The sequence below is a fragment of the Nansenia antarctica genome (genome assembly GCF_963989245.1).
Source record: "Nansenia antarctica genome assembly, chromosome: 10".
NCBI classification, from domain to species: domain Eukaryota; kingdom Metazoa; phylum Chordata; class Actinopteri; order Argentiniformes; family Microstomatidae; genus Nansenia; species Nansenia antarctica.
Genome location: NC_137680.1, coordinates 7,883,483 through 7,902,209, shown reverse-complemented (window position 1 = coordinate 7,902,209; position 18,727 = coordinate 7,883,483). Strand labels below are relative to the sequence as shown.

At 41.0% G+C, this 18,727-nt stretch overlaps 1 protein-coding gene across 1 annotated transcript; it reads right to left on the bottom strand.

Annotated features, from left to right (window-relative positions):
- Positions 1–1,398: 1,398 nt before the first annotated feature.
- On the bottom strand, positions 1,399–2,383 carry LOC308166323 (prostate-associated microseminoprotein-like; the record flags this gene model as incomplete). Its single annotated transcript, XM_080540591.1, has 3 exons — positions 1,399–1,573; positions 1,905–2,013; positions 2,275–2,383. The coding sequence occupies 3 exons, from the start codon at positions 2,381–2,383 to the stop codon at positions 1,399–1,401; spliced, it is 393 nt and encodes a 130-aa protein (XP_080396717.1).
- Positions 2,384–18,727: the final 16,344 nt, after the last annotated feature.

Here is an 18,727-nt window from a genome sequence, read left to right as displayed (position 1 = left end):
TGGCTAACGGAGGCTCTGAACTGTTGCTTCCTGCAGGGTCTAAAATGTGAATCGTAAATATGAGCCAGTAGGTCTGACATATGAGTAGGCAGGTCTGGAGTGGGCTGGATTTGGAAGTCGGGATAACCTTTTTTTCCTTTTGCCAGTATAGCTATGACATAGGTCTAACATTCTATTAATTTAGACTAAACCTCTTATGATGACCAACTATAGCAATTTGAATTTGTAAATATTTGTAAATATGTTTTCTTGTTTAAATTGATGTAGGTTCATGCCGATGGTGCAGTTGAGTCCGAACTGCCACAACAACAGAGCACACTACAGCCACATGTGAGTAATTAATACTTGATTACATAACTAGTCTACTTTAAATAAATTTTACTTTATTTTTTACTTTACTTTTAAATTTTACTTTATGAAATCCATCTTTTAGTGTGTAGTATATAATTAGGACAGAATGCACTACATCTCATTATAAAGCATACTTGATGTGTGATGGGATGTTGATGATTGTGTGTATGAGATGGCAAATAGTAACTGCAGGCCATTTAAATATTAGCCTACATTTAGCAACTAACATGCACATTACATATACTGTTATCCACTAATGGTATTTAATTAAATCTCTCCACTACCTAGAATATTGCCAGCATAGCAGAGTCTTTAGACACATTTAAATTGTGTGTTTTTTTGTTTGGGAACTTAATTTGACTTTATCTTTCCAACAGGATGTGCTTCAGGAGTTTAAGGAGAGGCTCTTGACAAAGTTGGATGACTTGGAGTTCCTGATATTTGAATGTTTTTCAGAACAGATAGACATTCCTCCAGAGATTATAGACAGTCTATCTTTCCAACAGGATGTGCTTCAGGAGTTTAAGGAGAGGCTCTTGACAAAGTTGGATGACTTGGAGTTCCTGATATTTGAATGTTTTTCAGAACAGATAGACATTCCTCCAGAGATTATAGACAGTCTATCTGAAATTGAGGCCGATGTGTGTCGTCGTTTAGCCGCCTGCTACCTTTGAAGCTGATTCACGCATCCCCTGCGCCTAGCAATCTGTGACCAGACTTCTACAACATCCAAATGTAAAAAGTAGGCCAGTCACAAATGGGGCTAACAGCCAGTAATGCATGGAAAGCAACCACACAAATTAATGCAATATTAAGCATGTCTGTTTATTTCAACTCAACTCAACTCAACTCAATTTGATACATGTGCAATACAATACATTTATAAAGCAATGAATTAATGCTGTTCTTATTTTCTTAGTTTGTATAAAGTTTTTCTTTGCCATTAGTTTTGGCTATACTGTGTTATACTAAGTCACGATGAGTCAATCTTATGTTATCCTGTGCATCACTCAATAAGTCATCTTCACATCAATAACTGACTTTAAATTAGAATAGATGGTCATTGTCAGATTTCCATGGTTGCCCAGCCCCTGCCCTCAGACGACCCCTCCCCCACAGACACGGTAGCTTGTGATTGGTTCTCATCACAGCAATTGTGTTGCAGGAGTCAGGTTTGCGGATCACCTCACACCAATCAGGGTAGTCCACAGGCTGGGGTCCGCTGTAAGGATTGAGATGATGGTCAGTTTTATGTTTCTCATGTTAATGTATAAAGTAAGGTTAGCATTTGGGAATTGGGGGGGACCAAGCTGATCCTAGATCTGAGCCGAGGGGCAATCTCTACAGTAGTTATAAAGGAAGAGTAAGGTATAACAGTAACATGGATTAACTAGTTCAATAGTAGTGGCCTATTTGTAGGCACAATTATGTAGATAACTGAAATAACTGGATGGGAGTTTGGGTAACATAATGGCAGTTCCATCAAGCCAACCAGAGACCTACTGTTGTGTCTGTTGAATAGATAATGTAGTGTGTGTTGTTGTCACACTTACTGGTCACAGCAGCCAACCCCAAATGGCTCCATGCAGACACACTGATAACAGTCCTTGGTCATCCAGCTCTCTCCTATACCATACACCAACCCCATATGCTCACAGCTTCCTATAGCACACACACACAAAAAACACACACACGCACACATCTCTTGACGTTATTTTAAATCATCATTTTAAAGCATCATTTTAAAGCACCTTAATTCACATGATCCCTCAGTTGTCGTCAGGCATATTTATATATGAATCTTTATTCAGTCATAAAATTATCTTTTACCATGACAACCTGGTCTAACCTTTTGGAAGTTTCTCTCTCTGTTACTGTTACTCTAACACACACACACACACACACACACACACACACACATACCTTTAGTGTTGAAAAAGCACTCCCCACTGTTGGAGACAGAGAGACAGGGTACACTGGCACTCAGGATGAAGACCAACTCCAGAAGCAGAATCCTCACTGAGACTGTCATTGCTGTCTGGGGGAGAATCCAGAAATCCCAGCACATAGTTGTGGTGAGTAGATCAGAACAATTTCTTCATCATGTTATTATGTAAAAGGAACACAGAGAGGGTTCTACATGGAACAAAAAAAGGGTTCTTTGAAAGGTTCTATACAGGGACATCTGAAGATCCCTTTCTGGTTTTAGGTACAAGTGCATAATTCAATCGCGATTGAAAAAATCAGGTGTAGTGCTGAGGCACAAATATGTACATTTCAAGCCTGCAAACTGCGACACTTTAAATGAATGTGCAATAACACTATGTGCAATATGACAACCCTAGTCGTCTTGCCTGTACAGTATAGTATAGTGGATAGTGTACATAGCCTTTATTTATGTAAACCAGCTCCTTTCCCTTCCTGTTTTTTTTTCTTTTTTTTTCTTTCCTAGCACCAGGGGAGCCCCCCCTCCCAAATGTCGTTGTTTGGTACCTGTACTATAGCAATGACAATAAAGACCATTCATTCAATTATCATTCATAATGATGGCCTTTCAATAGGTACAGACCTTTTTCCTCACAAGAGAAGCAAGTCAACCAACACAGCTGGGGTCGTTCTAACTCAGTATTTTATACTCTCAGTTTACAATGCACTCATAACAAGGCTCATGAAATAATAATAAATAAATAAAAATGTATGTACTTATTGCTTTCCTCCTTTCTCTTGTATCATTATGTGGTCTTACCTTAGGCTCCTCTTTCTCTCTGTAAGAAACTTTTTCTTCCGCTTTTTCTTCTCAGATGTCCTCTGTTCCTATCCCTCCTGGAGTCTTCTCTCGTCTATGTCCACTAAGTGTTGCTGTTCCTTCTCTCTCCTTCTCTCAGCTCTCTGTTTGGCCCCCTCAGAGTTAGTCTTTGACTGTGGTCCTTCGTCTGCATCCTCAGATATTTATACAGCACCTATACCTCTTTATCTCTGCCCTCTCTCCTCCGATCTCTATGCACGCGCGCACACACACACACACACACACACACAGACACGCACAGAGACACACACACACACACGCACAGACACACAGACACACACACACACACACACACACACACACACACACACACATACATTATTATATTATGATTGCCTTCGTCATCTCCTCTTGTATCCCTGCAGTGATTGTCCCTGTGCATACAGTGTGCACTCATTCAGATAACATTTGCCCCTGGAAGCAGTTATTTGACCCTTTCAGTTTATCCCCCAACTGGAGGTGACACACCATTGATGCAATCTTTGGGTCAGCTTATCTGTTGGCCTATTGTCATTAAGGCATAGCAGATGCCTTTTTGTTTTTGTTTTTGTGTGTGTGTGTGCGTGTGCGTGTGCGTCTCTGTGTCAGTGTCAGTGTCTATCTCTCTGTCTGTGTCTAAGTTGGTGTGTGAGAAGAGAGAGAGAGAGAGAGAGAGAGAGAGAGAGAGAGAGAGAGAGAGAGAGAGAGAGAGAGAGAGAAAGAGAGGACAACAAGAAGAGTCACAAGAGGGAACTGTATTGTCCCACTGAGGAAGTCCACCTTTGGTCAGTCTGCTTTCTCATTTAAAGCTGCACACGAATGGAACACCCTACCAAATCACATCAGGGAACCCACCACATACACAGCCTTCTCTCGACAGCTAAAGCTTTGGCTCATAACACACCAAATCTGCCAACACTAAAATGCCTATGAATGTGGCAGTACTGAGCTGCTTGCCTGTGCCTTTCATTGCCATGCTGTCCCACTGTCTTGTCTACGTAACCTTATGTCTATGTCTGTGTCTGTAGTGCCCATGCTGTGCTTCACCGTTGTGTGCCGCCCTGTGATGTACCCAGTCCTGGTGCATGCTGACTGTAATGTAGCTCCATGTGCTTTTAACCCTGTAATGTGCATGTTGCTTGTAAGGCGTTTGTGTTGTACTATGTTCGGCTTTGATGTCTGTGCCTCTATGTAATATGTGTGTTGCTTTTATGCCTGCCTAACCAGTACTTGATTTGTTGATTTTAATAGTTTTTATTGTTTTATGTTTCCAAGTGCCAACTGAACATGAGGCCAGGGACTACGGACTTAAACTAGCCTTATTGGCTAACTCCGGCATTTGTGTCTCATATGTATTTTATGCACTGTCCCTGTAAAATAAACAATAAAATAAATAAATAAGAGAGATTGACATTATTGCAAGATTGTAGAAACGGCAATGAGACCATTTGATCAACGTTATTTTGATGTTTATTGCATGAGTCTGAGCAAATGTCATTTGCAGATGCTTTTAATTTGAGATTATGAAGTCATTCATTATTGTATTTTTCCAAAATGTGCTTTAAGATGCAATTACATTGTACATTCAATCATGCACATCAATTATTGCATAATAAGAGGTTATTTTAGTGAGTAATTTCTACGAAACAGTATGTTTCACTGACCTTTACAATTCATTTAATTAATGTTATCCACGCTCTTTCTGCCTTTGTATGTGTACAGACTGTAAGTGTATGTGTGTGTGTGTGTGTGTGTGTGTGTGTGTGTGTGTGTGTGTGTGTGTGTGTGCGTGTGTGTGTGTGGGTGTGTTTGTGTGTGTTTTGTATGCAGGTGTGCATGCGTGCGTGGGTGGGTGCTAGTGCCCGCTAGTGCTAGGAGTCAATTGTCAACGCTTATCTGAAATCTCTTGTGCACCAGTAACAACACTCCCCTCTTCCAGCAGGTGTCATAGAATCACAGAAGTTTCATTTGTTGAGTTTACTTGACCTAAATAAATAAAAAGAGGCCACAACTAACTTTGTGAGTCCTGGCCAACTATGTTCCGAGGCCATCAATGAATTCTCTCTCAGGGTAGAAAACATTTCAAATATAATATATTCACAGACATTGCTACATCAGTACAACTGACACATTACTACATCAGTACAACTGACATCTCTACTAATACACTCACAACATGTACACATCATAAACATCCTGCATTACTCATCATACTTCAGTCAGAACGCTGGCTATTGCGTAATGAAATGTATCTTGCGGAAGAACAATTATTGGGAGGAAGCAACTGTCACTGTGGAAAGCCTCAAAAGCGGAAGTACTACGGTGTACTTCAAAGACCAGATAATTAAAGTACAAAAATAGGTTGCTGTAGTGACGGTGTATCCTGTACTGAAGCATAATGTATAATAGTGCTGTGGGACATGGATATTTAATGGGGGATATGAGGGAGAGAGGGTGAGTCAGGGGGGAAGAAGTGAATGCGCTATGAGACACACTCTACAACAACCCTGTACCCAGGGGATATGCCTGCATGTCCCTCTCTATCTCTCATTTTAGAAAAGGGAGGTAGAGAAAGAGGGGGAGACATGGAGGTTGACTGCTTGTAAGTCTCAGATTTTTGAGAATAGGTGTCAACAAGGGAGACAAAGGGGACAAAACACTGCTCGGGCTATGAGCAAACATTTAGAACAGTCCCATTACATTCGTCAGGAGTCAATTGTGCCATATATCAATAATACAATCTCTTTATTGCTCAATAAAACAGGCCCTATTCTCTTTGGAAAGTCTAAGGAGAGTGTGAATGTAACTGTAACTGTTTGGTTAATGGTTTCTAGGTGGGTCACGTTATCTCTGTTGGCAGCTTGCCAATCTGGAAATGCAAATATTGAGAAAAGGAGAGCATCACACATATTCACACATCACTCATTGCACATATTCAAATACCATACCATAAGTATAATAGGAACATCTTGTTTCATTCGAGAAATAGTGCAATAGCAATTTACAGCCTTATTCATGTTATTTCAACTGTGTTTATTCAATCAAAATCCCGTGTTATAGCACAGGCATGCACACAACGTCATGTTTCATACATCAATAGGGAATTCATTCTTATCATAAATGTCCTTATAATACTGAGAAATACAAAACAGGATTGATCATATAAAGCTATACAATGCTTGCATATTACAGTTCAATGACACCTGAATGATACTGTATACTTTACAGTCTCTTGTTATTGATGTTCTTCATGTCTATCAAATTGAGTTTTTCAGTCTTAATCTATGGTACTTGCATCCCATCAATCCTAAAACTGAGAAACACCTTTAAATGTGGTCTAATGGTATGTGTTTGAAAAATAAAGAATGAATTCTTCTATGACCAGTTGAAATCACAATGATCTGACCTGGCCTCTTCCTCTCTGATCCCGAAGGCTCTGTGTAGACATGAACCAGACTCTGTAGGAATATGTCTGATATTTAGTTGACGTGATTACGTTGGAAAACAACCGAATATCAAACATATCACACAGCCTCTGGCCAAATAGGACCCTCCCAGAGTCGTCCACTGTGGTGCCTTGAACAAGGGAGAGAATTTGTGAGTTCAGGTCACAATTACATAAAGGATGAGGAAGACAGCGAGTGACCAGTTAAAAGAGATGAGAGAGAGTGAGTTTTCCCATTTCTGCAGGGAATACAAAATATATCTGTTGTAAATACAATACACATTTACATATATAAGCAGTAATTTAATGACATAGGAGGACGAACAGAGAGGAGGGCTGGTCAAATGTGATGGAGTAAAGTGAAACAAAGCTCTGTCACCAGAAGGAAGCAACAAACCCAAACACACATTCTAATCTAGACACTTCATAAATAAATAAAAACCTAAGGCCATACATAAGGCCACACACGCACACACACACACTCGCACACACACACACACACACACACACATACACGAAGGCACACACACACACAAACATTTCTACTTACAATGTTTGCCATGTCCCAGTACTGTGGTCCTCTCTTTTCCTCTCCAGATGCCATGTTCTCTGTTGACCTGGAGAGCAACACATCCTAATGTGTATCAGTGTGTGTGGTGGTCAGTATGTGTGATGGTCAGTGCGTGCAAGTGTGTGTGTGAGCATAGTCCCATGTGGGACGGTGTATATATACACCCTTGTGAGTTTGGGGTGCCCCCTCCACACACACGCACACGCACACACACACACACACACACACACACACACACACACACTCAGACAGACACATACACACATACACACACACACTCTCTCTCTCACACACACACAGACACATACAGACACATACACACTATTCAGTGTAATTAGAAGTGTATTGATTGCTGCGGCCCGCGGCCCTTCCTACCTACATTAGCCTGATCAATAGATCTGATTATCATCCAGCTGTGAGTTCATTCACTCGCACACCCAAACACATACACACACGCACACACACACACACACACACACAAACACACATACACACACAAACATACATGCATACACGCAAACACAAACACGTTCAGAGATGCTCAATACTCATTGAATATAATAATTCATAAAAGAGACAAACTCCTTTCGAGTTCATTAAAATAAATGTGTCCATTAATAGATATGTGTTCTTAGACATTATAAACTATTACTACAGTATATTCCAACATCATGTACAATACTACCAACACGTTATCCTTGTTTTACAGCTGGCTCAGTCGTACCACTTGTCCAGATGACGATGATGGGAAATGACATACAGTATACTTAGGAAACTTTGCCTCGATTCCAAACTGACAAGCAGCACCTCAGGTCTACTACTGTACAACTCACACAGTATACAGAAACCTTACTTTGTCAATAATTCATCCTTTTGCTTCACCCTCATTGGATCTGTATTGAAGGGACATATGTCACTGTGTCCCCTCTGACTATCGTACAGTAGACTTCATTCTGAAAGTAACACCCAAACATATTCTGAAGGAAGTCCCCTACAGTATGATGCTAAAGTATGCAAAGGTGCAACAATTTATCATTTTAGTGTCACATCCCTGTGGTAGACCTTAAGTAAGTGCAGATGAACAAGCCAACAGTGTCTTCTAACACTTTTTGACTTTATTGTTCAACGCCCCAACGTGCACCGTACGACAGTTGTCAGGGTGACCTCAGGTCCTCAAAGTGACCTTGTCGATGACAGCCCCCTGGCGGTCCAGGCTTAATACGTATCATCTGGTTAGATTTCAGTTTGTGCGTGTGTGTGTGTGTGTGCACTAGCTTGGTATGTGATTCAAATACTTGCTCGTTAGCATGATCACACTGCGTGAAGGTCAAAGGTCAACATTGATGCGTGAAAGGTGCACCACACTAAGCCTTTAAGTTGCTGAGGAGGAAAGTTCAACTGTAATGACGCATGAGTCATCAGGATCATACTCAAGTGTTTTTTAGGACTTTTTTCAACTTCATTGTGTGCCATCATGAAGCAAACAAATTCAGCATACTGTTGTCTCTGCTGCCATACTGGACCAGGTCTCTAAAATGGAAGCTAACCTGGATAAATATAGGTGGAATGCACTGCCAGTTTACATTAGGGATGCAACCTCAGCAAATATTATGTTCAAGTCAAGACTAAAAACCCATATTTTTAATATTGCCTTTAAATGACAAAATAATTAAATTAAGATGATAAAAACCCATCCTTTTAATATTGCATTTAAATTACAAAATAATTAAATTAAGATTATATAATGATTAAAGCACTTTGAGCTGCAACGTTTGCAGGAAAAGCTCTATACAAATAAAGTTATTATTATTTATTTTTTTATTATTAAAAAACTAAACAAAGGAGAGACCCTTATGCTCTCTGGATGTCTTTTTCAAAGTAATACTATTTTCTTCAAATTCTCCGACAACATAGCTGACCCTACATGTTTTCAGCATAATGTTCTAGTCTGTATTTGGACATTATTATGAGATTCCAAGAACAAGATCTTCTAGCTAATTATGTCTGATGAGGATTTGTAATCTGCTCAGTTTTCTATCAATTCAAATGTTTAGGACATGCAACACTTACTGTAGTACTTACCAGACCGTGTCACAAATGCTAATACAAATGCTAATACTCATTTCACAGTTTTTTATGTCTATGGACAATAATATGTATTTTAGGACACATTATTAGGTAACTCTATTACATGATGGTGGTTGCTGGTGATGTTAGTCAGAGGCAAGGTTTTGCATGGTTTACTCTCTCTCTCTCTCTCTCTGTTGCGTGAGACATTTCATTCAGCAGAAGTCTCCACATTTATAGTCAACCAAAGTGGTTTGTTCATTCACGGACAGAAAAATAACACGACCACACCGTACTCAGTTTGGCCTATAGAGAAGAACCGTTTTCTATTTTCCGCACCACTTGTACGTCACACTCAGGCACGTTATGATGATGACAAGATAGTAGCATTAACATGGCTTTGTCTATCAACTCAAATATGCTTAACACTCTCTCTCTCTCTCCTTTGCTACCTCCACTTCCCCTCTACCCTGTCCTACAGTTTGCATTAAAACAATGACCTTGTTGGCACACTGGGGCGGAATGATAGCCCTCTGATCGTCCAGGCCTAATTGTTAGCCTCGGGGGAGCGTTGTCATTTGTTGAGGGATGGATGGATGGAGGGGCAGAGGAGGGAGGATGAGGGGGAAGATAACAAGCATAATCAAAACTCATATGACTTTACATCCTCCAACATGCACAATAGTGGGTACAGTATATTACAACCTTTTATTGCAATAGTACTTCTTATTTATTTATTTAATATCAGATTTGTTTATGTTTAGTTTGTGTTCGATTCTTCTGATCTAAATCAGCAGAATACATTTAAAGGTAATTGTCTACCTAATGCGTGCCAATTATTACAAATGTCTACTGTTGAGAAAAGTTGGCAATAAATATGAAAAGAATTAAATTTCTCAGAAAAAAAAGAACAATGCATTAAGTGATTCAGTATATCGAAAACAATCGTCTATCATGATCCATCAACCATATTTGTTCTGTTTATGGGTGCCCTTGCCAAAAGGATACACATACGGATACATACACACACCTCTGGGGTAAAACTTTATTACATCAGAAACAGAAAAAAATGGTTGGTTTAATTGGAGGCCTTTGATTGGTCAATGCTATGGCCTGTGACTACATAATGACCTGGTGTCACCGGGGTAACAGAGTGAGGATGATGTGTAGTGACAGACAGAGGCTCTGGGCTCTCCGATTGGTCGATACTGGTGGAACATACACATATGCTCACAGCACACACACACCCACACACACACCCACACACACACACACACACCCACACACACACACACACACACACACACACACACACTCACACACACTCACACACCCTGAGGGACGGTCATATATATAGAGAGAGGAACGGACAAGGTTAACAACAGTTATTCAATAGCTATTCATATGTGCGTGATTAGTTAGTAGTACTGTAATCACACTTCCTCATACAAAAAGAAGGGGCAAGTAAAGCAGTGTAAAGGGAGAGTTATACTATATATAAGGGACACACCCGGGGGCCTGAGGGGACACAGGTATCTCTTACTTGTGCCTTGTCCTTACAGGGCTCTACCGTAAAAGAGACTCTGGTCTCAGAAAGATCTCCCCAGGGGTAAGATAAGGGGGGAAAAAATCAGGACAGACACTTATTTTGTTTGGTGTTATAATTGTGAGTTTTTCATGTGTACTGTTTTGTAATAAATAATTGATTAAAAAAAAAGAAAAGAAAGATCTCCCCAGTATAATAATAATAAAAGATAAAAACAATAAAAAATAAAGGTGGCACAAGGGGTCTGAGGGGGCCTGAAGGAGGCACAGGGGAACCTGCAACGTTAAGGCTTGAAAGGATAGCCACCAAAATGAATTAAGGAGGAACAGAGAAATGTCATGAAGGATTTTGTCCATTTTACACTCCAGCCTCATTTTTTGCCTTCTGTTTGCTTCCAAGATGTTCCTTTCTTTCTTGTTGTCCTCCTGTTCACCTAAAAAAGAGAGGGGAACAGTTGTGAGCATATGAAACTCATTCTCCTAAGTGTGAGTGGAACAACCAACTGTGATGTTGCCTTAATAAACCACAATCAAACAATATGCAAAGCAACATCAGGAACACACACTCACACACACGCACACGCACCCCCCCCCCCCCCCACACACACACACACCTCTGACAACAATGGATAGAGGATAATTACACAACATTTACATTTTTACATTTTTGGCATTTAGCAGACGACATGATACAATGGCTTATAAACCTGGCTTATTAACCTGACCTATAAACCTTACCTTACCTTTAAAAAAAAAGAAAAAAAGAAGCTATTAGACATCTTCAAGACAGAAAGACGCCTAAGACACCCAACACTAATGTGCACTGACTCCATATCTGCACTATACATACTTTACAAGTCAGTAATAGGTTATTACACAGGTAGAAGTGGATAAAACATGTGTACCGGTATCACTAATGCTAATCATAAAAACAGCCATTGTGTTATTCTGTTTTGCTTATATCTCTAAGTCTAGTAGCTATGTATGTTGCTGTTAAAGAATGACCAGTCTCTTTCATAGTGTGATCTCAGACATGATTAAGAACATAACGCTGACCTGACCAGAACACTTAAGAAGAGGCATAACAGATAAGAGTTGTCAGTCAAATATGCCAGTCAAAGACCACACAAAATATCTAGGCTATAATGAGCTTCAGTCACATTGCCTTGTCATACCACATTGCACACGAGTAGGGAGAGAGAGAAAGAGAGAGAGAGAGAGAGAAAGCTAGACCTTTAAACGAAACCAGGCAACTAAAACAAAAACGAATCTGTTATGTGATCGAATCATGTATCTAAGCATCTCCTTAGCTATCAGAGCGCTTCGCTGACCTTTCGTGATTTGAACTCCTTGAAGAGGTCAGGGTATGCCTATTGGAAAGATGTTTGGCTAAATGTAATATTATGTACCTTTGACTGCATGGCCTTAACCGTAACATTATTTAAAAAAAATAGGCTTTGTGATTTCGGTTGGCTCGCTGTCACCATTGGCTCTATACACAAAGTAATGCCAGACTTCACTTCTGGCATCCTTTTTATCAACAAGCTGGGGAGGGACGGCATCCACACTCATGACTTCCTTTCTCTTTCCTTCTTTTGTCACAACACCGCATGTGGGATTGTTTAGCGTCATCTTTCCCAGCCACACACCCACTATACATGTAGTGTGCATGCTTGTATAAAGTAATATTCTGCACTGCTCAAAGTAAATACCGCATCAGGCATTTATGGTAAAAATGTGTGGCTCTAAATGTTCTTAGTATAGAACCATGGGTCAAACCAGGGGATTATGATACTTTTGTAGAACCGGTACATCTTGCAACACTAGTATGCGGTGCTATTGTCCTCCTTCATTGGAATGTTGATTCCCTTGTTTTTAGAGGAGGGTTCTGCTCCAAAAACCGGTTTTTAATGTGTGTGTGTGTGTGTGTGTGTGTGTGTGTGTGTGTGTGTGTGTGTGTGTGTGTGTGTGCGTGTATCAAACTGAATAATGCTGAGAGACAAGTCAGACAGCAACACCCCACCCCGCCTGAGATACATGCACATCCCTTTCAGCTGAGAGCCTACTCACTTTATCTGCTTTTCGGGGGCTCTGCCTTGGGTTCCTCCTGTTTGGGGACATCTGCTGCAGGACCAGCCTTAGGAGGATCAGCTTTAGGCTCTTCTTTAGGAGGGTCAGCTTTAGGCTCTTCTTTAGGAGGATCAGCTTTAGGCTCAGCTTTAGGCTCAGCTTTAGGCTCTGGTTTGGGAGCTTCTGCTTTGATCACCTCATCACCACAAAGTTTCCTAGGAGAGTTAGAGACAAACAGGAGGATTTAGGTGGTTAGGAATGCTTTCCTTGGAAATAGCAAGAAAGTATCAAATAAAAAAATAAAATAAATAATCCTTCCCTCTCCTGACCTGTCCATTCATTCACTCACCTTCATGGATTTAAAAGGAATGAGTTGCCGTAAGAAATATGGTGAAATATCTATAGTGAGTAAACTACCCAACCTCTTCGGAGAGATGGGTAGAGAATCTCAATTCAGTCCTAGGATGAATCTCAATACTCTTTCCTTGATTCTTAGTGTCCTCTCTCTTCGCCTCCTTTTCAAAAAGCATTGAAGGAGAAGACCCAAGGTTCCTCCCCTCAGGCCTTCTCCTCAGATGTGTGATGAGCAGGAGGTGAGAGGACGTGAGGAATCAACGTTTTTAGAATCATTAACGGTTTACAGTTACCTGCCCTCTTCAGAGTCCTTCTTCACAAAGTCGCACACTTTGCTACGCTGTTCCGCCTGCTGTTTGAGAGACGCCGCCTCTGCTGTCCAGCCAGACTTCTCCTTCTCCATCGAGGCTGCAGGTGGAGGGAGGAAAGGGAGGAAAAGGCATATAATGGGAACATAAAAAGGCTTTGGGTATTAAGACATTATTAAGACATTAGTAAGACATTAATATGACATTATTATGTCATTAAGCCATTATGAATATTTGTCATGTTTTGCTAAGGTTGCGATGAGATATATACAGTATATCACTCCAAATAAAATGTTTCTACTGTGAAGAGAATGTCACAGCTGTGAGTTACTGGCATGTATATATACCAGAGACCTATAATGACCTAGTTCAACCACACAATGTCTCCCTTCAATCCCTAAACCCCCAACCAGCACTAACAACAGATCTGTAATGGGGCTGTGTTTGGGATGTTCTAACTCGTTATAATCAAGGTTAGGATGGCCTGAGTAGAGCTCATCCTAAATCAGTGGTGAGCAGACGCAAAACAAATGCAAATATCCCCAAACTCCCTTTTATGCATAATGCACTACTTTTGCCAAAGTCCCACATAATAGACATGGGGGGGGCGCTTAGGTGGCGTAGCGGGTTAAACGTTGACGATGTAACCGCAGGGTCCCCGGTTCGATTCCGGCCAGGGACATATCCTGCATGTCATCCCTCCTCTCTCTCACCCATCCTTCCTGTCTAAATCTCTACTGTATCTGTCAATAACACGAAAAATATGAGTGGGACTGCCCCACTCAGAAAAAAATACTTTAAAACATTTTTTATAGACATGTGGCTCTGAATACATGGGGAAAAAGGATGTCAGGTGTTAAGTAGTTTAGGTGTTAGGCCCAGAGCAGAGACACTCACTTTTGAAGTTAGCGTTTTCAAGCTCAATGGATGCCACCTCATCAACAATGTGTTTCTGTGAGGAGAAAGAAGACGTGAGCATAGCACAGACAGAGTTAAAGTTACACACCCCCCTACGCCTTCCTTTATTGCTTTAGACGTGTTTGTTTTTAGAGCAGGGTTTTCTAGCGATTTTGTCTAGCTTGATTTGTGTATTGGTGTGTGTGTGTGTGTGTGTGTGTGTGTGTGTGTATGTGTGTGTGAGTGTGTGTGTGTGTGTGTGTGTGTGTGTGTGTGTGTATGTGTGTGAGTGTGTGTGTGTGTGACAACATCCCCAGCAAAAAAAGTTTTAAGAGTCTTTGCCCACAGCCAAACCCATCCAGAGAAACACTGGTCTACATAGGGGATACCCTCCCCCCCACCAACCCTCCCTCCCACCAACCCCCCCCCTCCCCCCCCACCAACCCGCCCTCCCACCAACCCTCCCTAATTCTCATCCTTTCCTCACCATTGTTCCTTGGCATGCCTCCACCTCACTCGTCTTCAACTTTGTGGACTCCAAGGCGGTGAGGGTCTTCTCCAACACCGTCACCTTCACCTTCGCCTCTTCTACATTCGCGTTGCCTCTGATCTCCTCATTCTGGTACTCTCCCAGGAGGCCCTCGATCACGTGGAGCTTAACAACCTGGAACTTTGTGTGTTTCTGTTCCTTCACTTCCTCTTTCCTCCGTGTAGATATTAAAACGACCAGAGCCATGCTAACTGTCACTAATAGTAACATCAACCCCACTTGTAGCCTCATACTGCCTGTGTATGCGTGTATGTGTGTGTGTGTGTGTGTGTGTGTGTGTGTGTGTGTGTGTGTGTGTGTGTGTGAGAGAGAGAGAGAGAGAGAGAGAGAGAGAGAGAGAGAGAGAGAGAGAGAGAGAGAGAGAGAGAGAGAGAGAGAGAGATGTTTGTTGATGCAGTTGTAGCTCTTGTTTCAGTTGGAAGTGTCAGAGCTTTTCTTCTATAGGTTTGCAGTCAACAATAATGTCTCTAAACTCCCTTGCCTCTTCAACCTTGGTCACACTTCTGTCGGATATTTGAGGCCACCTATAATAATAATATTTTCGTTAAAAAATAAAATAAATATATATCTATATAAAAATTCTAAAACGAGCGCATTGTATCTCATTACCACATCCGCACTCGACTTCCTAGACAGTATCAGTCCCCTACGGTCGGCATGAGAGTTGACGACGACGCTCCTCACATGAAGACCGCGGCAGTGAGAGTCCTGGAGGCGGCGGCGGGTCACCTGAACACCTGTCTATGTGTCGCTGTCACTCCCAGACACGCCCATAGGCGACCAGTCACTGCTACGCGGAAGTCTACCGGTAAAACATTTTTTATATTTTTTTACCTGCATTTAATATCCTACCGCTAAATCGGACTAGCACTACATTCCAATTTTGAAATATGAAATATGAAATATGAAATGTGCAATTATCAAGACTGAGTTATGAAATACTGTGCAATTATCAAGACTGAGTTATGAAATACTGTGCATTTATCAAGACTGAGTTCATCTTTAACCAAAGCGTCCCAACTGGCCACCTTTGATATAGAGATAGTAAATATATTTCAAAAGGTCATCACATTCATCAAATGAATTAAAAGTAGAATTTATTTCTTAAAATAGACAGGCATCCAAGGAAGTTAGATTAAGATATGAGTAAATTAATAAATCTTGTCAAGCTGCTATGCAGTATAATTCCATAGGGTGTGTGTGTGTGCATGCGTGTGTGTGTGTCTCTGTGTGTGTGTGTGTGTGTGTGTGTGTGTGTGTGTGTGTGTGTGTGTGTGTGTGTGTGTGTGTGTGTGTATGTGTGTGTGTGTGTGTGTGTGAATGAATAACTATTGCTTACCATATAGGGATTTTTAAAGCAGTGATCTTTATATGACTATGACCCTAGTGCAAAGGCAGCAAGAAAGGGAGAGAGGGCAGTGGGTGGGGTGAGACAAGGAAGTAGTTTTTATTTTTTTGTCACACATACAAACATCAGGTCTAGCAGGTGGAGCAGGTTACAGGTGGGCAGACTGTTCAGGATCAGAGGTAGTGTGACACAGACACACACACACCATTCAACAGAAAACGACTGGAAGGCTTGAGAAGAGACGGAGTACTCTCTCTCTCTCTCTCTCTCTTTCACTCCTTCTCTCTCCCTCTCCCAACCTCTCTCTGCCTTTCCCAGGATGAAGGTTATATCTGGGTTGGCGCTCCTCTCTCTGTGTGTGATGGTGGTGTTAATATACCAGGCTGTCCGACAGGAGATGAATTTGCGTGATTTTCAAACCAGCCAGGCGGAGACCTCCACTCAGATCAAGGACAAGGAGAACCTCATTGTCCAAATCAAAACGAAGATCAAGAACATGGATAAAGAAATGTCAGGCATCAACACTAAGAGGAACACGGTGATTAAAAAGACGGCGCTGACTTCTAAAGCCATTGCAGACACAGACAATAGTCTAAAGATCTGTAATACAGAAAAGGTATGGAACACACACACACACACACACATACACACCCACACACAATTTCCTCTTCTTTTGATCCGTTGTATAAAAAAAAAATCTATGGCAACAGACTGGCTTATGAACTGTCAGAGTCAAGTTACATTTCCTCCTCATCATACAGTAGTGTGAGTGTTGATAAAGGAAGTTGTATGTGTAATTTGTTTATTTTACATATAGACCTCCATTGTGTTCAAGGAATACTGAGAATTGTCACAGCTATTTTGCCTGAAGCACTGACTTAGTATTATATGTCCCTCGACATTGAACAATAAGGAATAACAACTGCACTTGTCCCCCATGTATTATACAGTACATGTGACTTGATCCACTGTAAACACCTGTATCCCCCTCATGTAACTAAAAATAGAAATCTTAACATTCAACCAATGTTCAATCTAATACCTTGTTCTCCTATCATCTCCCCTCTCCTCCAAACATCCTCATTTCCCTCCTCTCCTCTTCCACTATCTCAGGCAGACTCAGAGAAAAAAAAGACAGCTGCTGCAGAGGCCTTCACGAATGTCAAAGGTAAGGCAGCTATTTTACTTTTGTTGCAAGTGTTTCCTCATAGAACACAGCTCATTGTGCACATGTACAACCGTAACCTGAAAATACTAAACTGACCTGACCATAGATCAGCATCTGGAGGCAACTTCTGAAAACGACACACCAATAGTTTGAGAATAGTTTTTAAGACTTTGTTAATGTGTATAAATGTGAATATTTATAATGTGGATTGAATTTTAAGTGGAAATTCTACGTCTCCAACCTGTTACTTTCACTAATCAAACCTTGGCAGATCAGTGATTACTTAAAGCAAGAAAAGAACTGGGATTATGTCCCTAATCTGCTCTCTTTCCCTCTCTCTCTCTCTGCAGCTGCTAATGTAGCAGAGAAAACGAAAGCTCTGGAGGAAATTCAGGGGTTGAAGCAGAGGATTCTGGACAGAGACCACAAGCTGTGTACATTTGTGGACCCAGCCATTGAGGAGGGACGGTAAGAGCGCACAGACACAGACACAGACACAGACACACACACACACACACACACACACACACACACACACATGCGCACACACACATAAGGTTTTAACCTTGTACTCACCATCTTACTGTTGTTGACATTATCAAACCGATCTGTGTTCACGGTCAAGATTCTGGTGAATGGAATGAATCCTATCTAGACATTCGGTCACAAACTAATGCCACGTTGATGCCAGTTCTGAGAAAATCTGTTTTTGTGTATCTCAAGTTAGGATTGGGCTTTGTGTGCTCACATATGAGTTGATGATAACGAAAATCTGTTTTTCTTATAACTTTCTTGTTTTTCAGGAAATTGTGTGGAATTGGTGAAGCTCCAAAATGAAGACTGAACTTGCACTCACCTTCTCACACTAAGTGAACACAACTTCCAGCCACCCAAACTACTCACATACGTATATGACACATAAGACACACACGCATGCACACATATAACAATAATCTCACTCACACACAAACGCTTACTCACATATAAACATGACATTTGTACAGTAATGCACACACTGACACATATACACAAACAGCCAAATAAACATGAGTGTCATCCTTGTGCAGGACATAGATGGTCCTCTGTGGCTCAGTTGGTAGAGCATGATGTAAATATGCTTAGGTTGTGGGTTCGTTTCCTGCCGGGACCATATATACTGAAAAATGTATGCACTCACTGCATTGTAAGTCTTGTTGGATAAAGGTGTCAGCTAAATGGCATATATTATTATTATATTACATAGTATATTGTATACTTATTACCTCTAA